This window comes from Prunus dulcis, chromosome 1, assembly GCF_902201215.1.
Source record: "Prunus dulcis chromosome 1, ALMONDv2, whole genome shotgun sequence".
NCBI lineage: Eukaryota > Viridiplantae > Streptophyta > Magnoliopsida > Rosales > Rosaceae > Prunus > Prunus dulcis.
The window spans coordinates 2,859,077-2,883,176 of NC_047650.1; the positions used below are offsets into that span (position 1 = coordinate 2,859,077).

At 36.1% G+C, this 24,100-nt stretch overlaps 4 protein-coding genes across 7 annotated transcripts; all 4 read left to right on the plus strand.

The window, feature by feature from the left end:
* On the plus strand, window positions 1–1,341 carry LOC117620579 (probable glutathione S-transferase). Its single transcript, XM_034350690.1, has 2 exons — window positions 1–373; window positions 864–1,341. Exons 1-2 carry the CDS (start codon window positions 59–61, stop codon window positions 1,221–1,223), a joined length of 675 nt encoding a protein of 224 aa, XP_034206581.1. The 5' UTR covers window positions 1–58; the 3' UTR covers window positions 1,224–1,341.
* Window positions 1,342–1,660: 319 nt separating this feature from the next.
* LOC117615030 (protein tas-like) lies at window positions 1,661–6,059 on the plus strand. Its single transcript, XM_034344036.1, has 7 exons — window positions 1,661–2,090; window positions 2,188–2,271; window positions 2,408–2,568; window positions 3,450–3,567; window positions 3,945–4,080; window positions 4,662–4,840; window positions 5,354–6,059. The coding sequence occupies exons 1-7, from the start codon at window positions 1,788–1,790 to the stop codon at window positions 5,591–5,593; spliced, it is 1,221 nt and encodes a 406-aa protein (XP_034199927.1). The 5' UTR covers window positions 1,661–1,787; the 3' UTR covers window positions 5,594–6,059.
* Window positions 6,060–6,535: 476 nt separating this feature from the next.
* LOC117616572 (PH, RCC1 and FYVE domains-containing protein 1-like) lies at window positions 6,536–13,165 on the plus strand. Of its 3 annotated transcripts, XM_034345929.1 has the most exons (10): window positions 6,536–6,625; window positions 6,766–6,956; window positions 7,702–7,788; window positions 8,023–8,112; window positions 8,235–8,321; window positions 8,415–8,519; window positions 9,366–11,411; window positions 11,514–11,660; window positions 11,980–12,344; window positions 12,724–13,165. In XM_034345929.1, exons 2-10 carry the CDS (start codon window positions 6,909–6,911, stop codon window positions 12,899–12,901), a joined length of 3,153 nt encoding a protein of 1,050 aa, XP_034201820.1. In that variant the 5' UTR covers window positions 6,536–6,625; window positions 6,766–6,908; the 3' UTR covers window positions 12,902–13,165. The 3 variants fall into 3 exon arrangements, with proteins under 3 accessions (XP_034201820.1, XP_034201819.1, XP_034201821.1); XM_034345928.1 differs by having other exon boundaries at window positions 6,577–6,956; XM_034345930.1 differs by lacking the exon at window positions 7,702–7,788 and having other exon boundaries at window positions 6,577–6,956.
* Window positions 13,166–14,384: 1,219 nt separating this feature from the next.
* On the plus strand, window positions 14,385–19,872 carry LOC117615646 (putative E3 ubiquitin-protein ligase XBAT35). Of its 2 annotated transcripts, XM_034344760.1 has the most exons (10): window positions 14,439–14,855; window positions 14,999–15,113; window positions 15,743–15,823; window positions 15,975–16,063; window positions 16,212–16,303; window positions 16,541–16,622; window positions 17,799–17,901; window positions 18,033–18,107; window positions 18,362–18,447; window positions 18,854–19,872. In XM_034344760.1, exons 1-10 carry the CDS (start codon window positions 14,754–14,756, stop codon window positions 19,505–19,507), a joined length of 1,479 nt encoding a protein of 492 aa, XP_034200651.1. In that variant the 5' UTR covers window positions 14,439–14,753; the 3' UTR covers window positions 19,508–19,872. The 2 variants fall into 2 exon arrangements, with proteins under 2 accessions (XP_034200652.1, XP_034200651.1); XM_034344761.1 differs by lacking the exon at window positions 18,033–18,107 and having other exon boundaries at window positions 14,385–14,855.
* The last annotated feature ends 4,228 nt before the right edge of the window (window positions 19,873–24,100 follow it).

Genomic DNA, 24,100 nt, shown 5'->3' on the forward strand with positions numbered 1-24,100 from the left:
GACAAGAGCAAGCAACAAACAAAGAAAGATGATCTAATTAAGTACTAGGAAAATTGTCATGGCAACAGATAAGGTTAAGCTTTTAGGGTATGTTTTCAGTCCATTTTCCCGTAGAGTGGAGTGGGCTCTGAAGCTGAAGGGCATTGATTATGAGTATGTAGAAGAAGATATCTTCAACAAAAGCCCTCTTCTTCTGCAACTCAATCCAGTTCGCAAAAAAGTTCCAGTTTTGGTTCATGGCAACGAAGTGGTCTCTGAGTCATTCACTATTCTTGAATATATTGATGAGACATGGAAGCAAAACCCATTGTTGCCTCAAGATCCTTATGCAAGAGCCATATCACGCTTTTGGGCTAACTTCACGGAAGAGAAAGTGAGCCATATGCTAGAATTAATTTGTTTCAATTTTATCTAGTAAATGCATCAAAATCATCTTAATTAAGGCGAGTTTTGTTGCATTAGTCACTCACGTGCATATAAACGACTTTGAACGGTTGATGGATGTGGATACTACTATACACGATCGTTGTGGATAGCATTTTTCCTTACCATACATCTACTTACTATTACTACTGGGTTAAAAACTTGAGTGGGAAAACATGTGGAGAGAGGTTCGCAACCCCTAGGCACCCAATGAATATTTGTGTAACCTCCATCCTCCAATGGCTTGTACTAAAAGAAATTAAAAAGGAGTACAAGCTTATAGTTTCTCAAATGTTGCACGGAGCTACCGGCCACTCAAATCTAATTTTGCTTTCACCAATGTTATACTAAGTAAGAGATATGATTATTGGTGAATATTTTACAAACATATCTTTTGTGATATGATTTCATATATTGACTGACTTTTAATTTCTTGTTAGGTTCTGGATGCTGGATTTACAGCTTTAATATGCTCCACAGGAGAGCAACAAGAAAAGGCTTTGAAATCAACTATTGAGGCCTTGGAACACATAGAAGGAGACCTCATGGGAAAGAAGATTTTAGGAGGGGAAAGCATTGGGTATTTGGACATTGCAATGGGATGGATCTCTTACTGGCTGCCTATTTGGGAGGAAGTAGGCTCCAGGCAGGTTTTGGACCCTTCAAAATTTCCTGCAACCATTTCATGGATCAACAAAATTCTTAGCCACCCTGTGATCAAGGACAACTTACCTCCTCGAGACAAAGCGGTTGCTTATTTTCACGGGAGGAGAAATTTTAAGACTTCTGGGAAGACTTAGCCATAGATGCTCGTCTGCCCATATTGTACTAGTTTCTAAAACTAGAGAATAAATGTGATATATGTAATATGGTTAAGGTGTGTATTAAGAGTATTTTACCTTTGCTCCTGAAGTGCTATGTTCGAATCTCTCGTCTTAATTATAATTGTTTAATAAATTCTATAGGCACACGCTTCATGCATGACAATTGGCCTTTTTTTATACTAAATATTTGTTTTATTTTATGATAATTTTCAAATTAAACTACCAAACACATGCTTAAATCTTAAAAACACTAATTTGTTTTCTCATTTCATTTTCAAGAAACATTTTATAAAAATAATTTTAGAAAATATTACCAGACGGACTCTATAATCCCTTACACTTTAATTTATTGGGCCTAAAATGATATTATTGAAGTCTGGTTGACCCAATTATGGATGTCCGGTCCACGTACCCAAGCACTTCCTCTCTACTTAACACGTGTGTCACAGTCTGTGTGTCTCACAGAGCTCCATTGATTTTTGAAACGGTTGGAATTCAACAAGGCCTAAGCAGCGGAGCAAGAAAGCCTTATCGGTCATAATGGCCTCTTGCCCCACCGCCTTTTTCTGCAACCACGCAGCAACAGCAGCACCGTGGTCATCTTCCAGAACCGGAACCAGAAGAAGTTTCTGTAGACGGAGCTCTGTGAAAGCAACCATCAATGCCAAGCTCGACCAGAAGACGTCGTTGCAGTACAAGAAGCTCGGAGACTCAGACCTTGTAATTAGCGAAATCACTCTGGGAACCATGACATTCGGCGAGCAAAACACAGAGAAAGAAGCTCATGAGATTCTCAGCTACGCATTCGAAAATGGGATTAACGCTTTGGACACTGCAGAAGCTGTAAGTGCTTGTAGATTGCTTGAATTTTGTTGGCCTCAGTTTAAATTTGTTTCGTTTGGGTTTTGATTAAAGTTTAAATCTTTTTTGTTTGTTGCAGTACCCAATTCCAATGAAGAAGGAAACTCAGGGAAGCACTGATCGTTTTATCAGCAGCTGGCTCAAGTCTCAACCCCGTGATAAGGTACTTGATGGTTATGTTGTCACATTGAATTAGGACCATTGATTTGGTTGAATGATGTCTGAATGTGCTGTCCTGGTTCACAGTGATAACAAGGCAAGGATCATCATTTTAACTCATTACTATGCTGTGTAAATAGGTTATTTTGGCAACAAAAATAGCTGGGTATTCGGAGATGGCAAGTTATCTGCGTGACAATGCCACGGTCTTGCGGGTGGATGCGGCTAACATTAAGGAAAGTGTAGAGAAAAGCCTTAAGCGCCTTGGCACAGATTACATTGATTTGATACAAATTCATTGGTAAGTTTATTGATCAAACTTCACACATTATACAAACTTACATGCTACATTGTCACCTGGTTTGTGATTTTTGTAGTATCACTCACGATGTACCCGTTCTGATATTTAACTCGAACTTTACATGGACTCACACTCTAACTGCAAAATTGTTCTTTTTTTCATGACCCACTTGTGGTATCACACAACTCATCAAATGAACTTAGGACTGGGCCAACTTTTTAGTCTGTTTTTTATTAGACATTTCAAGCGTCTTTTAACTCTACATTTTGCTTGTATCTATGAACTGAAGATCTTTTCTATGAGGCAAACTCGAGTCCATTGGTATTTCATGCTGTTCCATTTTTGTTTTGCCCTCTCCTAATCGAGCAATCAAACCAAGCATTCTGTTCGAAAACTTTTAAGACTCTAAATGGAAATTGGTCATGTGACATTCATATGAACACATAACACATCATTGGACAAGTTTGTCAATTTTTATGTATTAAATTTACAAGTAACTTCCATTCCCATTGAAGAAACTAAGCTGAAATAATTATTTCATTTTGGAAAATCATTAATTGACGTAGGTTGGGAGTGCAAGAAATAATGATAATAATAAGTGGGTAACAGAAAATGTATATTTCTCCATTCATTTGGTCTGGAACCCTTCCATATTGATTCACATTTCCATTCTTAGAATAACTTAAAAGCAGGGGTAAAGGCAAACTAAGCAATAAACCAGCACAGTTACTTCTTTTTGAATTTGAAGGCTTCCAATTTGTCTCATGATATATTGGAATGACTAGTGAAGATGTTTGCTCTTTACTTTTCAGAAAAGAATCTGGATGTTAACTCGTTTAAGGTGGTGATTTCCGGAAACTAAAGTATTTTGTTTAATCCAGGCCAGATCGCTATGCGCCACTATTTGGTGCGTATTCTTATGATTTTTCCAAATGGAGACCAAGTGTGCCATTCGTGGAGCAGCTGAAGGCTTTTCAAAAACTCATTGACGAAGGAAAGGTAACAACTATTCAAACCAATGAAAGTTTTGACTTTCGGGTTCAACTGTAAAGCACCTGCATCAGAGGTGGAAGTTATATAAAAACTATTAATTTTTTCAAGACTTGTTATAATGTGAATTTAAACATAGCATCATAGTTCTCTTGAGTTTGTCTTTGTGAATTCCTAGTTGTGTCTGCATCAATGTAGATGGAACATACTGGGGATTTATGAGTTGGTACACTCATAACTAGAAAAAGAGTGAATCTTGAAATCATAACTTCTGGGATGATTCATGAATGTTACTAAAAATTGGAGTGTTGCATGCTCTGTGTAACTGCTTGATGTCTCTAAGCATCTTTAACTTACATGATATAGATTCCTTTTGAATGGTATAGGTACGCTACATTGGTGTTTCCAATGAAACTTCATATGGAGTGATGGAATTTGTACATGCAGCTAAAGTTGAAGGACTACCAAAGATCGTCAGTATCCAAAACAGTTACAGTCTGCTAGTTAGAACTCGTTTTGAAAGTAAGTCATATTCTGATGCTATGAGCAGATAAAATCTTTTACCTTAATATTAGTCAGCTTGACATAAAACTTGCTGTTGATATTTCTCTTTAGATAGTTATATCAACTCCATGATGTGAAAAGGCTAGTTAATACATCAAAATATGTTTGAACTAAGTATAATATACCTAAAATGGTAAAGTAAATGCCTCCATTTTCTTTGATTACTAATTTGCAATCTTAGTCCTTTGGGACACATTTAAATAATACAATATGGTTCATTAGTTGTTTCCTTTCTGTCAGTTTGTTTGACTGTCTTTAACCAATCTTTGCTGAACTTGTTGAAATTACAGTGTTTTACTTGTTTGAGTGCTAAGCTAAGTTATACCTACCTCACTTGACCTATATCTTCTCATGTATTGGGATGTCGACATGGTTGGGCTGTGCATCCAACCCGTTGCTTTTACTGATCGACACCTTTGTTGTGTGCATTGGATAGAGATGTTTACATGATGCCATGTTTACCTTTTCCCTCCCTGTTTTTTGTATGCCATTCTCTTAACTTCATTGAGTTTGAAATTCTATTACTTGATTATTTGCAGTTGATCTTGTTGAAGTTTGCCACCCGAAAAATTACAACATTGGCTTACTGGCTTATTCTCCACTGGGTGGTGGATCTCTTACTGGAAAGTACATAGATATCAATTCCGAAGCTGCTAAAAAAGGGAGGCTGAACCTTTTCCCTGGCTACATGGAAAGATATAACAAATCTATTGCCAGGGTATGTTAATATTCAACATGTCATATAGATAATAGATCATGTAGACTAAATTCAAATAAACACCAAACATGCACGATTATTTAGTTATTGTATTATCTAATAAAAATATGAACTGCTCTGATATGGGGATTTATAATCAGTGTTTACTGTTGATTTGAATAAAGCACTTGCTGACTGTTTACACTTTCATTAGAAGAAAATTTCAAATTTAATTTAATCCCATTATTGATACAAGTGCCCTTGTTTGCAATTAAAGGCTAGGACTCCTAATTAGAAGGCCTTTGAACTTAGCACCACCCACAAGTAGGTTGATTGCTTCCAACTTGTCATTGGATATATTAAAAACCATGGCCGGACAGCAGCATGAAATATAGTTTGTACACTGGATGTTTTGGAAATAGTTGGTTTGCCTTGCTTGATGAGTTACTTTATGTTCTGGATATAGATTGATGAGGATAATTTCCATTACAGCTTGTTGATTTTCTGCCTTAATGTTACTTTTTCTGTTTTCAGGAAGCAACAATAAAGTATATCGAGACAGCCAAGAAGCACGGGCTAACTCCGGTTCAGCTTGCACTTGGGTTTGCACGGGACCGTCCATTTGTGACAAGTTCAATTGTTGGTGCAACTTCTGTGAACCAACTGAAGGAAGACATTGATGCTTTTCTGTTGACAGAGAGGCCTTTGCCACCGGAAGTGGTGGCTGACATTGAAGATATTTTCAAGAGATACAAAGACCCTACCATTCTTTGAAAAAAGTAGCCTAGGAAGTGTAATTATTGTTTTCACTTCACATGTCTGGTTTAGATGACAATCGAAGGTCAATGATATCCCTTGTTTGACCTTGGGAATTCCGGTTTTGTGTGGTGAGCAGAAGCATGAGATTAACAAGGCCTCGACTTCCTTTTCAGGAATTTTCTGTATCCTCCTTTGTTTTCTTTTTCTTTCGTTTCCTCTAATTTGCGCAAGTGTTATCTTCATGCTTGATAAACTGTCTAGGTTGATCAGTAAGGCGGGGCGGGGTCTGTATTTTTCGTTTCTTTCTTCTTTCCCTTTTCACCAATGGGAGAGCCTGGGTTAACATGCTCAAATGGTGTCATGTCGTGTTCAATTTGGCTCACATATATTATGAGGTAAAGTTAGAAAATTAGGATATTGTCAACATTGATCTGCTAATTTGATGTAATTGTTGTACCTTTGAGTCCAATATTTTGTTTAACCATGTATCTTGTGCTACCACGAAGTAGGCAGACTCCAAGTTATTGGCAAAGGATCCCGACCGATGATAGTCGTGCACCTTGTCGGGCTTTGACAGCTTAGGCACTGCCTATTTATCACATTTTTCTTTTATTCAACATTTAATCACACATCCTTAAAGTTATCTATACGACTTACCCGTGAGTCACACCAGTGCAGTGCCTTATTTACCTTCAAGCGTCTAACTTACGTTGTGACGAATTATGTCATCCACATCTACTAATTTGAGTTCCCAAATCATATGACGTGGCATACTGGGTCGAATTTATTTATTTGTTTTTTTGAAAAGCAGTTTAATTCGTTGTTAGACGTGGAGGAAGAGAAAGAGGCGCGCCAATATCTCGCCCCTATTTCTTTTGAGCTGCAAACTTCCCTAAACATGTGATCGCTTACTGCCCTCTCATTTCCACTCCTCTCTCTCTCTCTCTCTCTCTGATTGATCTGCATTGTCTTCATGGTCAATCTGCAAGACCCAATTTGCTAAAACGCTCAGAAATCCAATATTCACATTTTCTGCCAAATTTTATGGTGAATATATATAACTTGGTTGCATCTTTTTCCTTGGAAATTTCTTTATGAAGGCCACTTTAGGGTTAAAGAAGCTATCAATTTCAACAACCCAATTGAAGTATTTTTCTTTTGGAATGTATACGGTTCTCATTTAAAAGGATACTAGGAATTTTGATGAGAGGCCAAAGTGGAAGAAAGCATATGCATCTATGAAGACTGGTGAAGGGAAGTCGCCGATGCAGTTGTCGGTTGAGCTTGCTTCTTCTTCGGTGTTTCATTCCTTACGAAAGTTTCAGATGGAATGGCAGATCCTGCTAGCTATGGGAATTACGCGCGTGATATTGAACAAGTCAGTTTCCCATCAATGCTCTCTTTATTTTCCTTAGATCATCTGGTCTTGTTTGTTTTGCCTAGAAAACAAAGTCACCCATACATTTTTATGCAGTTTTTTTTTTGTGAAAAGAGGGTAATTGACTGTATTTTTATGAGGATAAGGTTATAATTGTGTTATGCAGATCACATGTTTGCCGACCTTGATATGATAGTTTCATAATTCAAAGCATATGTAGATTGAAAACGATACAAACCCAATGGTAATAGAAACATTGACAATATGACAAACAAAACCAAATGTAAATGTTACTCTTTCGCTCAGTTTGCAACTAATGATATGGATGACATATAGGGGAAAAAAAAAGTACTTGAATTTTAATTTCAGAATTAATAAATTAATGTAGTACACATACAAAAAGGGGGAGAAAGAAAAAAAAATAGATACAGAAGGATGAAAATAGGACCTGTATATACTTGTATTTTGATGTAAAGTGCCCCTTTTTCTCATGCATGGATCAGCCTTCTCCTTTGAAGTTACCTGAACTACTCAAACAATATGTTTTTGGATTTGAGATAGGAACTGATGGAAACCCAATTTCTTGGTAAACATTTAGTAAAAGTAATGGAAATAGTTTGTCAACGTTTTTGCACAGACTGCATCCTTCAACGCTCTCTCTTTTATATGGCTAAGTCTATTGGGGATTTTGATCTCTGTGTACTTTGCCAATACTTATCCCCTAATATTCCTCCCTCTTATGAAGGCACTCGTTGCATTAAAAAAAGGTTCCCAGTTAATCAAGTATAGCCGAAAAGGGAAGCCAAAGCTTCGTCCATTCAGAATTTCTACTGTGAGTAATTTTCTTTACAGTAGGGATATTGGATTTTTTTCATACCAATGCGTTTATCATGCTGCATCTGCTGCCCATTTAGATTCCAGACATGTGCTCATGTATCCTGGTAGTTCTACACACATATTTTGGATTGAGCAACTGCCATGGTCATCTATCTATGAGTGCATCTCCATGAAAAATTATCACATATCTTAACCGCTTGAATGACTTCAATTTTCATATTATTAACAGGATGAAACTACTCTCATCTGGTACTCACATGGCGAAGAACGAACTCTGAAGTTATCTTCCGTCTCTCGAATTATCCCTGGACAGAGAACAGTGAGTTAAATACTCAACTCCTAAGAGCTAATTAATATAATTCTCTAATGCTGTGTTTCAGTATAATTATGAACTACTTTTGTTTCCTAGTTGACAGAATATATACTTTATCTGCTTTATAGGCTGTGTTTCGAAGATTCTTGCGCCCAGAAAAGGATTACTTGTCATTTTCTCTTCTATATAACAACGGTGAAAGATCACTTGATCTGGTCAGTAAAATCAAGTACTAAAGTACTAGTTTCAAGTTTTTCTATTATGGTCAGTTAGATGAAAGGTTTGAACCCAGAAAATTATTGTTGTAGATCTGCAAGGATAAAGCTGAGGCAGAGGTATGGTTTGCTGGCCTTAAGGCACTAATTTATTCTGGACAACAACGTGGTAGACGTACTAAGAGTGATATTTCTGATGTAAGTTTCTGTTTTGACCAAATGTATATATGACTGCTTATATTTGTTCTCGCTCTTTTTGTCTCCCAGTACTTGCTATTTTTCCCTTATATTCTGACATTAATTACTAACTTAAATCTAGAAAACTAGTGGAGTATGGAAGCCTTTGAAGTAACATCGATGTCTAGATGGTTAATTTTGAAATGAGTTTAATAGGTTAGTTGATCCCAGTTTTTCTTTTGAAAGGGCTGAATGTTTCTGGTGAAATACTTAGAGATGGTATAAAAAATCTGCTCCAAATTTGCATGACAACCATTTTATATTTCTAAAGTAACTGGCTATCTTTATTCTTATACTTACTAAATTATATCATTTGCAGATTGGTTTTGGCAATGTTTTGAACATGAACTCAGTTATTTATTAATGTAATAGTGGTCTCCATGGTTCAACTACATCTTCTCAACTATGGATAACATTATTGCATTAAAACTGAATTTATGTTCAACCATTAAGTTTTCTTGCATATAAGCTTTAACATGTGGAGCGTCTGAATTGTAAGTTATGGAATCAAAACGATAGTTAAAGCCATGAAATCTTTGACCAGAACTATGAATTGAAGATTTTCTAAGATATAATTATATATAAGTTAAAATTTGAATGGTACAATAGTGTGCATTGTGATGTAACTTCTATCATTTTTGCATTAATATATTTGGTGGTTTCCTTCATACAATTCATGCACTATGAGAAACCACCAGCCCTCATATTTGCAAAGTGAATGTTGCACAATTTTCTTGGTCTACCCAGATTTATTCTGCATTCATACTCTTTCTGAAGATCCAATCTAGTTGTTTGCTTTAATTTCAGTTGCAAGACTGTAGTGACTCTATTAATGGCCGTCCTTCTGGTGAGACCTTAGAGTTCACTTCAAGCATTGCCCGTGGTAGGGTATCAGTTGATTCTCGTGAATCAGTGAATTCAGGCTCAGATGTGGGTTCAGAACGTGCAAATATGCAACTAAGAACAAGTGCAGGAGATGGTTTTCGGATTAGTGTTTCAAGCACTCCTAGCTGTTCAAGTGGAGGGTCTGGACCTGATGACATAGAATCACTAGGAGATGTTTATGTGTGGGGAGAGATCTGGTCCGATGGAAATGTATCTGATGGGTCTGCAAATCCAATCCCTACAAAAACGGATGTGCTGATTCCAAGGCCCTTGGAATCGAATGTTGTTCTTGATGTTCATCAGATTGCTTGTGGTGTGCGACATGTTGCTCTTGTAACAAGGCAAGGTGAGGTTTTCACATGGGGAGAGGAATCTGGTGGAAGACTTGGTCATGGGATTGATAGAGACTTTAGTCGTCCTCGACTTGTTGAGTTCCTTGCAACTAATAATGTAGATTTTGTTGCATGTGGCGAGTATCATACATGTGCTGTATCTACATCTGGTGATTTATTTACTTGGGGTGATGGTACACATAATGCTGGACTTCTTGGTCATGGAACTGATGTTAGCCACTGGATCCCTAAAAGGGTTACTGGTCCTTTAGAAGGACTTCAGGTTCTATCTGTTGCATGTGGCGCGTGGCATTCAGCTTTGGCAACTTCCAATGGAAAAATGTTTACATTTGGAGATGGAGCGTTTGGTGTTTTGGGTCATGGAGATCTCGAGAGTGTTCCATATCCAAGGGAGGTACAGTTATTGAATGGACTAAAGACAATAAAAGTAGCATGCGGAGTTTGGCATACTGCAGCTATTGTAGAGGTTATGGGCCAGTCTGGTCCAAATGCTTCATCTAGAAAGTTGTTCACCTGGGGTGATGGTGACAAACATCGTTTAGGTCATGGAAGTAAAGATACTTATCTTCTTCCCACCTGTGTCTCTTCCCTTATTGACTATAATTTCCACCAGCTAGCATGTGGACACACTATGACTATTGCCCTCACCACATCAGGTCATGTGTTTACCATGGGTGGCACTGCATATGGTCAGCTAGGCAATCCAAGTTCTGATGGGAGAGTACCTTGCTTAGTACAGGATAAATTGGTTGGTGAGTTTGTTGAAGAAATTGCATGTGGGGAATATCATGTTGCTGTCCTGACATCAAGAAGTGAAGTATTCACTTGGGGAAGAGGTGCTAACGGAAGGCTGGGACATGGGGATGCAGAAGACCGGAAAACTCCAACTTTGGTTGAAGCTCTGAAAGATAGGCATGTGAAAAGCATTTCATGTGGCTCAAACTTCACATCAAGTATATGCATCCATAAGTGGGTCTCTGGAGCTGATCAATCAATTTGCTCAGGTTGTCGACAGACATTTGGTTTTACTAGAAAGAGGCATAATTGTTATAATTGTGGACTGGTCCATTGTCATGCTTGTAGTTCCAAAAAAGCACTGAGAGCAGCATTGGCCCCCACTCCTGGAAAACCACATCGTGTATGTGATGCTTGTTATACAAAACTTAAAGCTGCTGAGGCTGGTTATTCTTCTAATGTTAGTAGGAGAGCTACAATCACCCGTTCAATGGATAGCAGGGATTTTCTAAACAGGGGAGATATAAAATCTTCAAGGATTCTGCTTTCTCCCACTATAGAACCCATTAAATATCTTGAGGTCAAGTCGACAAAGCCTGGGGTCAGATCGGAATCTCCTTCTATAGTCAGGGCTTCCCAAGTTCCATCCCTTTTACAACTAAAAGATATGGCTTTTCCAAGTTCATTGAGTGCGCTTCAAAATGCTTTGAAGCCTGTTATGACAACACCTAGTCAGCCCAATTCAAGATCTACTTCACCATATTCAAGGAGACCAAGCCCTCCACGGTCTGCAACTCCTATATTTTCTAGGAGTGTTATTGACAGTCTTAAGAAGACAAATGACATTCTGACTCAAGAAGTATCGAAGTTGCAAAACCAGGTACTAGTTTTACACCTTTTTGTTGCATCATTTTGTTGGTTGGTATAGAAATGTCAAAGCCGAGAAGCCTTCTCTCAGTAACCTTTCCTCCGTTTACTTCAGGTTAAAAGTCTGAAGCACAAGTGTGATGCTCAAGATGTAGAGATACAGAAACTACACAAACATGCTAAAGAAGCTGGTTCATTAGCAGATGAGCAATATTCTAAGTGCAGAGCTGCCAAAGAACTCGTCAAATCCATCACAGAACAGGTTTATTAAATTTTCTCGATATTCCAATTGTCTTTTTTTTTTTTTTTTTTGGTAGAGAAGATGCTCCTGGCAATAAGACGGGGTAATGTAGTCATAACAATAATTAAAAACATTAAATAAGGTTTTCTATATGGTATAATGTACTCACCAAATGTTTACTACTAATGCCTGGTGCTGTCTCGGAAATACTTTGTCGCATGAATATTTCCCTTGACAGAATAACAATGGCATTGAAAAGATAATCATCTGCTCTTTTCAACCCCCTGCCCCCATTGAGGTGAAATATGCTGATGTTATGTGTTCTTTCTTTGTCACGCAGATGAAAGAATGGGAAGAGAAGTTGCCTCCTGAGGTTTCTGATAGTGAAACTTTCAAAGAATTGCGTAGTCAAGCTGAAGATTTTATAAACACAAGTATCGGAAGATCAAGCTTAGAACTTGAACAACAATATGCAGCCGATAAAACTTCCTTGGATTTTGAGTCTTCTAAAACGGAAGACAACAAAGGAGAAGACCCCGGGGAGGCTGAACCTCAAAACAGCTCAGAAAGCCACTCGAGATCACCCGAATCATCAACAATGCGGTCAGGACAAAAGGAAGTCATTGAACAATTTGAACCGGGTGTTTATGTAACTCTCCTTCAACTACAAAATGGTGCTAGGGTTTTTAGGCGTGTTAAATTCAGGTAAACTTTTTCTTTTTTCAAAATTCAGTAATTATGTGTTTGTGTTAGACAGCCAACAGACCCTTAATCTTTTGGGTTAAATGGTTCTCTAACATGGTATCAGAGCTCTTTGTGTAGGAGGTCCTGAGTTCAAAACTTATGGTCCTCAGTTCAAAACTTATGGTCCTCATTCCCCACTGCTATGTTGATTTTCAAGGTGCATAGTGGAGCTGCACTTATGTGTTTCTTCTAGGAGTCACATTTTCTGAACCTGCATACTTCATTCATTTCCTTAAGTTAATTTGTTATTTATGACAATGCAATGTACCCTGAAGTCTTCGATCATTTTAATGCCGTTCTCTTTTAATTGTCTCTTACCAATCTCCAATATCTCTTGCAGCAAACGAAAGTTTAGTTCGCAACAGGCAGAAGAATGGTGGACAAATAACAAAGATAGGCTGCTTAAGAGATATAGTCAACTGAAGGCAAGGGCAAGTCCTGCCCCAAGTCTACCACCCAGCAGTCCTGTACCTGCTGCTGAGGAAAACAGTGAGGCAGCCTCACCTTCCACTATATAGTTTCATAACTTAGTCTCTTACATTACGGTTTAGAAAGTGGGTAAGTAGGATCAAGAATCTGCTTTAGAGTGGCACTGTATGAATCAGTTTAGGTGTAAACATATCTTTGTTCAGAACAAAATAGATCAAGAACCTTTTTTCTTTTTAGAGGAATGATTGAGAGGAGTTCTACTTCACGATAAAAAAAGAAGGGAACGTACTTCATATTCAGAGGGACAGGTCAGAACGGTGAGAGTTATGCAATTTAAAGGCATGAAAGCTTCACTATAATTCTTTCATTCAATTTAATCTGGTGATCTCTTTTTCTCCTGTGCTGTTTCTGGCATCTGATACCATTGTAATTGTATAGCAGGTGAACTTCTTACGATGCTTATACGCCGTCCGTCGATTTATATAGCTTAAATACTCTTAGAGACATCACTAAATTGAAGTTTTTACATGAACCTGTTGACTGCTAGAGGTGCTGCTATCAATTTGGGTGGTAAAAATAAATAATAAGAAATCATATTCACCAAAGTAACATTAGATTGAAAAACTGGAAAAACCACTAGTTGCCTCTACATAGTTAGCAGCAGCGCCTTCACATGCTTTATATATGTTCAAAAATCTTAGACCAATTTTATCTGAAGTTGTATCTTTCTACAAATTCCTTTGCTTTTTACCAATTTCACTTTCTAAAATCTAAATGCCTCTTTTGGAAATCATGAGTTATGAGTTTGGTGTGGACAGGTACTGGTTGAGAGTTATGATTTTGGTGAGAGTTGTGAGGTTTTTTTTCCTCTGTTTATTTTTTTCCTTAGGCATTTTGTTAGTTTGAGGAAGGCCATCCGATTTCTTGCCCAACTTGGTATATTTATTGTCCTACGTCTCCAATCCAACTAATGTTATCTATCCAAGTCGGGCAAGGCCAACCAAAGTGTCGACCTCAATATTCATATGCATTGGTGAGACTAAAGTTATAAACGTCACCTATTTCTCAATTATCACAACACGGTTTGAATTCAATAGAGCATGTATGACTTTATTAAAATTATTGGATTTAAGGTGGTTGGCAATATCATTTCACGCTATTTATACCACCCATTTCTTGTCTAAATCATTTTTTGTTAGTGAAGTATAACTCAGTTGGTCGAGTTCTTTCACCTCCATCCATTTGTCTAAATTCGTATATTATATACATATATATGTATTTTTTTTATAAATATTTTCGTTTTTCATACACATCGTAAAAATATGATAAAATGCATATTATTTTAAATCAAACAGACAATTCACGAATTATACATATTCTTCATGTACAGCAAATGTAATTTTTTTTCTTCTAAATTTTCAATAAAACATGTTGAAATCACGTATTTTCACATATTATTAAATAAAACAAATATACACATTAAAATTTAAATAAATAATATTAAAATATTACATAATTTTCCGAATTTTTCAACATATTTTAAAAAATTGTGCCCAATAATACACATATGACTTGTTGTAGAAAGTATTTTGTAAGGAGCTTCATATGTTATAAAGTAAAATAAAGAGTTTGACTCTTAACATCTTCGTTGCTAATTTACCAATATTTTCGCTATAAAAAATATCTTCGTTGCTAAGGAAACGAATTCAATTAATTTTCATCATCCACTTGTTTCATTATTTGTAAGGAATTATTTATATTTATTTCCATTTTGAACAAGTTCCGTAGAAAGCACAACACTTTCCATCCATTTTCCAGGGAATCCGATCTGATTTTCCTGGAAAAAATTTTAGTTTCTAGTTTTTCTGGATTTAAAACCCTCGCCCCTCAAGTTTTGCTTCCAAAACCCGCTAGGTTATTTCAGTTCCTGGTGGGATTTCGATGGGGCTACAGCAATCCAAAGACGAACTGCTCTATCAGCAAGTTAGCTATGGAAACATCGAAGGGATCAAATCCCTTTGCAGAGAAGGTGCAGGCCTTGAGGTAATTAAAATGGAGGTTAATTTCGATTATTGTTAAAACTGTAATCATGATGTGTTTATTGGTAGTGATAATTGTTGTAAATTTTGGATTTTTTGGGTAGTTTTTGTTGAATTATTGATGATTATGGTTATTTTGGTGGTCAGTGGATTGATAGAGAGGGGAAAACCCCATTGATCTTTGCATGTATGAATCCTGGGCTTTATAATGTTGCGAAAAGCTTGATTGAACTTGGCGCAAACGTCAACGCCTATCGCCCCGGTATGTTTCACTTCTGATTTTAGAGCTTCTGTATTTTGTTTTTTTTTTTCCTATCACTATCACTCTTGTTAATAAATTAATTGCAATTTGATAATTTCTTAGTTGGGTCGATCATGTTGAATTTTATGTAATTGTATAGGGAGAAGAAAGAATGGTTATTGAAAATTAACAAAAAAATTTGTATTTTGTGGTCATAGATATTGAGGAACTGTACCAACTGCAGTTGTCATCAAGAGCCGGACCAGGCCATAGTTAGTAGGCAAACCTTTCCTCTAAAATGCAGATTCTAAGTCCGAATCCTCCCTCAAAATATTGTGTGATTATGGAGAACTCATGTATGGCAATAGCACCATGGATCTTAAGTCCTACCGTTGTACTAAAAAAATTTCCCGTACAAAAAATGGAACATTAAGATTACATTTATTTCTTCTGTTCTCTCTCTCCTCCCTAGAAACTTATTGCGTAATATTTGCTGCTTATTGTGTTTTACCAAATGTATAAGAAACTCATCTTGTAATTAATTCCCAGTATTCTTGAGAAGTGCTATTGTATACTCATGCACCTTTATCTTTAGCTTGCTTCAACATTTTATTATTATTTATATTTGTCCTCTTCTCAATGCGCTTTAGGTCGTAATGCTGGGACTCCTCTACATCATGCAGCTAAAAAAGGGCTAGAAGATATTGTTAATTTACTTCTTTCACATGGAGGTGTGCAATTCTGTCATCCATTCATCTCTGCAAAGTCTTATTCAGAAAGGAGTTTATGACTTATGATTTTAGAAAAGAAAAAAAAAGGCAGTTTCTTTTCCTGCTGTCTTTATTGCATTAATATATAATCTGTTCAATTTTTTTTTTTCAGCAAATGTGTTAATCATGAATGATGACTGTCAAACTCCTCTTGACGTTGCTAGGGCAAAAGGGCACACCAATGTTGTCCGTGCCATTGAGGTATATTCAAACATTAGTTTGCAATGTCAGTATATGCATATTTTTTACATTCCAACAATATGTTTTTCATTTTCTCCTTTTAAAGATGGTTCTTCACTCTCTATCTCTTGCTTTCTTTCGTTTTTCTTTTCTTTCCCAATGTTTGTAGAGGCATATTTGCTTATTCTCTGGTTGGTTGCGAGAGTTTTATGGTCCTGGATTTCTTGAAGTACTTGCTCCTCAGTTGGTTTCAAGAAAAGTGTGAGTATTATGTACAACAAGTGATTTCATCTTGAAGTATTTATATTTAGTTGTTTTAGTTTTCTATTCATGATCTTTGCAGCAAGATGTCTAAACAATATAGGCAGATTGCTTTGACCTGCTTTGGAGAAGTTTACATAGCTCTCATTTGTTTTATCTATTTTTGTATCTTTATTGAGTAATTGTCTGAAAGATCACTTAATATGCGTGCCTACTATTGCCTTGCGTATTTTGCAGTTGGGTTGTTGTTTTGCCAAGTGGTTCCCGCAAACCTACCAAGCCTTTCAAGTTGGAACTTGCCATATATTCTAGTATGCAGGTACTACTAAGTATAGTCGGCTATTCTTAGGTGGATTAGGCATTATGTGTGATTTTACTTCCTTCTACATTTTGTGCCTCTACTAATACATTGCATTCAAGTCGTTCCTAATGTAGGCTACATTGAATGGTTTCTTGCAGATATCCTGGACACTAATTTGAGTTTATTTTTGTTAAAAGAAATAGCACTTGATTAATTCAAAACCTACATGAATGTCTGGATGAGTTAAATCTGATGGCTAATTTTTGAAATTGGATAATTTCTATGAATACTATTTTATTTTATTTTTTTAATAGACGTTCTTAAATCTTTATTTTCGCAATCATTTTAATTGCCGAGCTCAAGCCTCTTTTTAGGATTGAAGATGTATTAGGCATTAATTTATAGTGCTGTCACATAGTGATAGTTTTCTTAATCATTTAAAGTTTATGCACTTGGAATGCTATGTCCTAATTAATACTTGAAATAAAATGACTTCACCATTTAATTTTGCTTTTTGTATAACTCATAACAAATAACGATGTTACTTCCCCTAGGAAGTTGGTGAGTTGGTAGTCTCACCAAGTGTTGCTGAACTAGGATGTCCTTTACCCTTCTTTGCCGAATGGTAGAACTTTCCTTTCCATCAAACCTCTCAATTTTAAATTTTGAGCTAATATTTCTTGTTAGGATTAAAGTTGAATCCTGGTTTATTACCAGTTGTGGGGGTATAAAACTCCTAGTCAGGACAAATAATGATGGGAATGATAAAAATAAAATAATAATGCCAAGAAGTTAAGTATGTGAACTCAACTTCACTTTCAGAGAAAGCAAACTAGTTCAAGTAGTTTCTGCTCAATGGGTACTCCCTAACTTGAACTGTATATTCATCCGAATACCTCCTACTATACTCTTCCCACTCAACTCTCACTCTCAGCTCTCTACTGCGATTCTTGGTTGAGAAGCTTTTGAAAGGCTAGCTTGTCTATCTGCATGCAAGCTTGATTTACGCTGTTGGCTCATTTCCTATCAATTATCTACCTTTCTCTACTCTAGATTGATGTATTTAGGGTGCACTTTATTTCTATGTTCTGCATTGTTTTATATTTTGACGATATGTTAATTGATGGATCTTATTAACTAATGGATCTCTTATTTTGGTAGTATTCTTATATTGAACTCTTTTGGAATAAGCAGGACGCCCGACCACGGACAGTTGTTGCATTGTGGAAAGTCAATTTGGAAGAACCGAAGTTACACCAGTCTGATCCTTCTGTTGTAATTCATGATAGCTCCACAAGTAATTCCTTGATTCCAAAAATATTCTTTAGGACTAATTTTAAACCTTAATTCTTTAGGCTATAAATCTGGGAGTTGATGTCACATTCATTTCCTAGCCCTTTTTTAATTGAATTCTATGTCCATGCTTAGTCCCAAGAGGCAGGAGGCGGAGAAGAAGCATTTACATCTCCCAAGAGGCTAGGTGTAGGCATCAAAAAGTTAGGCGTAAGTACATTGTTTGTTAATTACTTCCAATCAATGTAAATGATGAAAGTGATTGAAGAAGCACTTTAACAGAAGATATTGGACATCTTCCAATATCTTTTAAATTAAGTGCTGCAGTAATGTACTCATGCCATTCTCCAGCCTCCTATCTATAATAGGCTTGCCTTCTAGCTAGGAAGAAAAGGAAGTTCCCCATGAGTTTTAGGTTTCTTTTGTTAATATCCTATTCAAACTCAGCCATGCCTTCTTTGCAGAAACACGCATTAAACTTGCATCTGCAGATGAAAATGATAAGAAACAACTTCAGTGGTTTTGCAATGCATGCAAAGGAATTCCACAGGTAAATCTCATCTGCACAGATCTTATCTTTCTCTGCCTATGTCTAGAGCAATCGCCTCGATAATTAAATGTGACGAATTTGTGGATAGAACCATGAAAGTACTTTTGAAGTACTAAAATCATTAGTTTTCTCAAGAAATTGATTCTTTTTTAAAAATGATAGTAGTGTTTGTAAATAAGCACTCTTTTAGACATTTTCTGCTGTCATGATCAAGGGGCTGCAGATAGAAAATGTGGAAAAGAATGCTTATTTACAAACACTGCAATCATTTTATCTTAAAATTCGAAATAGAAACTCTGTAAATTTTATCTTGCAGACTAGTGATTTGCTAAATTTTTAGGTCAGTATTTTATCTTTGGCATGATGATTGGGAGACTATCATAATTTAAATTTGTGGAATTTTCAGGCGCGTCCTGCATTTTTGGCCAACAACCAGCCCCAGGTTCCAGCAACTGCACCACCACCTGCAGAAGACTTAGAATTGGCCATGGCTATCAATGCCTCCATTCAGTCTGCTTTGCAGGAGAGACCGTCCTTTCCTGATGCACACCTGACCTATGAAGGAAGTGCATCCAGTAGTGATAATGGTTGCGGCACATCCTCCATGAATACTGGCAGCTATAATGGTTGGGATGCACCAATTGCAGCAGCTGATCCAAATGCAAGTAGTAGCAGTGAGCGACCAGGTAATGAAAGTGGCCAGAAAACGGAAATCCAGGATATCCCTTCCATCCAAACAGCTCCTACTTCAGATATAATCCCATCAGCTCCACCAGTTGCTGATGAGGAGCCTATTCACTATCCGTCAATTGATTTCAGTCCTATTGATATGCCATCCCCAAGGGTTGAAATTATACCTGCTAAACTTAATGAAAAGAAAGGTGGAAGTGATTCTTCTTCATGTGTGATTTGTTTGGATGCTCCGGTTGAAGGAGCTTGCATCCCATGTGGGCATATGGCTGGATGCATGTCTTGTTTGGGTGAGATTAAAGCTAAGAAATGGGGTTGCCCTGTCTGTCGGGCCAAGATTGACCAGATTGTAAAGCTGTATTCTGTATGATCCTCGAACCAGCATGTAGTGAAGCTCTACATGGTTACTGCAACTTGGAACACCATCATGAAGCTGTTTGTATTATTTTTTGTGTGTAAAGAAGCTGCTTGTGTTTGTATTACTAGATGAAGTTCTTGTTGGGACCCCCACCTGAGTTTTCTGTACATATTATTACCACATATTAGTAAACCCTTCACCATGCTCTCTTAAGTATCAGTGAGACAGCGGCCTCTCTTAATTTTGATTTTTCATTGTTGTAAGTTGTATATGAAAATGATATGCATTTCCCAAAAGGTATATTTTCAAATATACTTTTTGGGGTCTTCAATGAATTCAAGCTATGGAATTTACTCCATGAAATTAGGGAGAACGAACTCTTTCTCTTTTTACTTCTGAAGCTTTAAACTAGTTAAGTTTAAATAGTTTCTTCTTTTTTTCTTTCTTTCTTTTTTTTGTTTTTGTTTTTTGTTTGAATGGAAGAAAATCAAATCTTACATTCCCAACTCATTTCAGCATCCACCCTAAATATAATGAATTTCATCAGACTCTGAGATAGGACCACAATTTATGATATTCTTAGAGAGTTGAAATTTTGCATATGATCAAATATCATATGGCATTGCGGAAAAAATGAAGAAAAGGGGACTGGTTTCAAATTGTGCTGTTCCTAACTTTCCATGACGCCAAGCATTGAAACAAATGTGAGGTCATGGGCAGTGGGTTGTAGGGTACCATGTTCATGTTGAGGGATTGCTCTTTTCGATTGTCAACCACAAACTATTGGTGGTATGCTGGATAGCTACGTTTCCTTGATTGCCAATAGCCTTTTTTTTTTCTTTTGGGTTTTGAATTTTGAAAAGGAAAATACTTGCTTTGAACATAGAATCTCTTATCAATCACAATTTGACATGTGTGTAGAGATTTTTATTTTTGTATTTTTGATGAATTATTTTTGCACGTGTCAAACTGTAATTTACAAGAAGTAAAAATACATATTTCGTGAGAATGAAAAAAGCCGTGTCCTATTGAGAATGTCAAAAGATAGTGTGATCTAGTTATGAGCCATACATATGATTAAAGGATCTTAGGAATCTAGCCTGTTATGGGTGGCCATGGCAGCAGGGTCCAATTACTACATTTGTTGCACCTTTTTACTACAAAGAAATATATATGTACATCTATATTTCATCATCACCAGAAATCCATTACTCTTTTATATATAATATGGTTGTCAACCACAAAAGACCTAATGGATGGTCGTGTTTCATTATTATTATTTTTCTTTTGCTAGCTAGCTAGCTTCTGACCCAAAAAAAAAAAAAAAAAGCTAGCTAGCATATTCCGTTGCTTTTGTGTGGTTGGAACAAGAAATTCCACTCAACGGCAAATTTTCTTGAACTCTATAATTTTGAGTTACAGCAGGTAGCTCAGCTAGTAAGGAGCTGGGGTTGTGCTAAATCTTTGGTCAAATACTAACACATAATTAAGAAAAATAAACCCCACATCTTGTGGAGAAATTATAAAATAGTACGGTAGGGGTTTTTTTCAACCACACATCTTGTGAACCTATGAGTTAAGCTTCTATTGTAATCATCATGTCACAGATTTTCCAACCATTTACTCAATAAACCTCCATGGGACTTAGAGCAACTCCACCCATTTGCCCTTAGCCATGCCAATGGTGGAGCTAGGGCAGCCACTATTCACGTGAATAGTGGCTGCCCTTGCAAATAGTATTTTGTGTTTCCACCCATTGTCATGGCTAAGGGCAATTACTATTCATTTTTTTGTTTTTTTACAAATTTTTTAATAAAAAAAATTAATTTATATAATATTTTCGGATAATATTTTTGGGTTCGTACATATCAATATTTATTATAAAATTCATATCTCAATCGGATAAAATTTTGGTATTTATAGAAAAAAAAAAAAAAAAAGAGTATTTTTTTGGTTTTTTTTAAAAAAAATTCAATTTTTTTCATTTTTTTATTGCACAAAAATTGGCTGCCGTTGGATTGGAGAAAAAAATCTGATCGGAGAGCCCAGAGTGCGACACGTGGACTTTTAGTGGTACTGTAGCTCCAGACACTGTAGCACTGAGCACTGTAGCGATACTGTAGCACCAAAACGAGGGCTGGAGCTCGGGCCAACCTTGCCCTTGGGCCAGCCCAGGTTGCTGGGTCCCACCTTGCCCTCGGGCCTGGGCTGTGCGCTGGAACACCTTTTTTTTTTTTCCTCCCCTAGCCTCGGGCTGGGCTGTGCCGCTGGAAAGGCTCTTACATTTAAGGTTATAAAAGTGTTACTAACACATGGGGCTCGCTTACCTCTCTCATCAGTAAATTGCTAATTAGTTAGGGTTTGCTTTTGTTCAATGGCCAAAGTTGATTAGACTTAATTTTATTTAGCTAAAGGTGGTTTGTGACTTGAATTTGAGATGAGCTTATGAGATTTGAAATTGGTTAAGAATCTTAGGCAATTTTAGGTACGCCTCACTGGATTGGACTGGGTTAAATAGCACTCGAAATCCTTATTTGATAAGAGACGGGACTAACTTAAATGAGACTGTATAGTCCAATAGTGTAAAAAAAACGACTCGCTCGTCTAATACAGTGAGCCTGAAAAGTGGTTCGCTAAATAGAGCGCGTGAGTCCGACGCCTCTCTTTAAAAAATATTAGAATTTTATTTGTTTTTTTTTTTTACTTATTGTTTTAGATCTTTGAATGGGTTTTTTTTTTTTTGCTGCATTTATTTATTTTAAATAAAAATTCTAAATTAAATTTAAATATTACAATAATTATTTTGATATTGCATTTGGAAAATCAAACTATAGTAATTTACAAATGTTTGATATTTTTTTAGAGAATGATATTCTTGCCCTTAATCTCTGTGGTACATGCAAGCTAGGCTGAATGTCGTGGTTTGGCGATTTCTTATCTTTTTACCTTCCAAGAACCACTCGTTGAGCTAGCAAGAAAAACTGAGAGTATTAGAGAGAACCTAAAGTTAAACGAGATCCTTAAGGATGCAGCCAAATAGAAATTGGCAGATTGGCTCATTGGTCACGGCAAGTCTCACGCCTTATATGTAAACATTTTTGACACGAATATTATTGTTGGATTCTCTCATTGAAGATGTGAGACTCATGGAAAACAATGACCCTAACGCACATTTTTGTGATCGTTTGATGCATTGTAACTAGTCAACACAAGCATGCTTCATTACAAAAACATATCACTAAAGTTCAAATAAGATTTCAAACCAAAAGAGTAATTGGAATCGGTGAGTTTCTTAAATTAAATTATCTATTTTTCTTTCGCTATTAGCTTTAGAATCTCACACATAAAGTGTGGGATCCACCATAAACCATAAATTTAAAACATGGTTTCTTGTTTTTCGAAATTCCAATAAATAATAATGGGTCTAAACAAGAATTCCTCATTACATTGTAGCGTAAAGATTCTATTGTGTTCATACATATACAGTGCATTTATAATTTCGAATGCCCTTGAATGAAACTTTTGATTCACTACTGTGAATTTACACCACTTGCTACTACCCAAGAAGAGTAAATTCCATGTTTGCAATTTAAAATGGTTTAGTTTTGTCGAAAGTTAACCTTTACTTCACATAATGTCTCATACTTGAAAAGATGGAGACATGATATCTCTATGCAAGTTACTTTGCTTTTTTCTTTTCAATAAAAGAGAACAAGGAAATAGGGAAAATGCGGGTAGGAAGCTATATATGCTCTTTGCCCGGTACCCCTGCCCGGATCTTGATTTTGATATCTCTTTGCTGTAAAATTGAAGTTTAAGCCCTTTCATTAAAGAAGAAACACATGTAATCATGCTTGTACTAATCGAATATTATGAAGATTTACACGTTTAATTAGTTGGCGTGTAATCGAAGTAATTCTCTAATCACCTCTTAGTATATTCAACTGTGTGAGTGTGAGTGTGAGTGACAGAGTGAGGGAAGGAAAAGGAGGAGAGAATTCGAATTTTGGGATTTTTTTTTTTTCCTTTTATTTTTTGGATTTTGAAACTTGATTCTGCAAATCAAATATCAATCAAAATGTTGGACAAGGCAAGCCTGATGCCTGCAACATATTTATAATGTTGATGTTAATGTCTCCACTCTTTTAATTGACTTCCCTTCAATGTATAATTTCCCCCTTTATTTTTAATGGAGTTCTTGACAATTAAGCTTTTTTTTTTTTTTTTTTAAATGACTTTTAACTTAAGTGATTAAGAACATTAAGAGAATTCTGCGATTTTTGAGGCGACATGCCAAAACAACAATACGATATTCTAAATATAAGTCTTGAACGAAATTTTTTAAATATATATATATTTGATCCACATAATGATAAATTTACAACTAAAACTCATTGCTAACAGTTATTTTTGAAAAATACTACTAGCAGAAGTGCCAATTGGTTTTATTTTTTAATTTAATTTTTCTTTTTAGAAATAAGAAAAGATAACATGGGTAGTTATGTTCCATAAAAGTATGACCTATTACATGATTTTTTTTATTTTTTTTTAATATGAAATTTTTTTGAATTTACCATATTATCCTCATTTAATTAATAATTTCAA

Coding starts and splice junctions, on each gene's coding strand:
- LOC117615646 (XM_034344760.1), top strand. CDS start 14,754: ATGGGGCTACAGCAATCCAAAGACGAACTGCTCTATCAGCAAGTTAGC. Junction 14,856..14,998: donor GAGAAGGTGCAGGCCTTGAG/GTAATTAAAATG, acceptor TTTGGTGGTCAG/TGGATTGATAGAGAGGGGAA. Junction 15,114..15,742: donor CGTCAACGCCTATCGCCCCG/GTATGTTTCACT, acceptor AATGCGCTTTAG/GTCGTAATGCTGGGACTCCT.
- LOC117615030 (XM_034344036.1), top strand. CDS start 1,788: ATGGCCTCTTGCCCCACCGCCTTTTTCTGCAACCACGCAGCAACAGCA. Junction 2,091..2,187: donor CTTTGGACACTGCAGAAGCT/GTAAGTGCTTGT, acceptor TGTTTGTTGCAG/TACCCAATTCCAATGAAGAA. Junction 4,841..5,353: donor ATAACAAATCTATTGCCAGG/GTATGTTAATAT, acceptor TTCTGTTTTCAG/GAAGCAACAATAAAGTATAT.
- LOC117616572 (XM_034345929.1), top strand. CDS start 6,909: ATGGCAGATCCTGCTAGCTATGGGAATTACGCGCGTGATATTGAACAA. Junction 8,322..8,414: donor GTGAAAGATCACTTGATCTG/GTCAGTAAAATC, acceptor TTATTGTTGTAG/ATCTGCAAGGATAAAGCTGA. Junction 12,345..12,723: donor TTTAGGCGTGTTAAATTCAG/GTAAACTTTTTC, acceptor TATCTCTTGCAG/CAAACGAAAGTTTAGTTCGC.
- LOC117620579 (XM_034350690.1), top strand. CDS start 59: ATGGCAACAGATAAGGTTAAGCTTTTAGGGTATGTTTTCAGTCCATTT. Junction 374..863: donor CTAACTTCACGGAAGAGAAA/GTGAGCCATATG, acceptor ATTTCTTGTTAG/GTTCTGGATGCTGGATTTAC.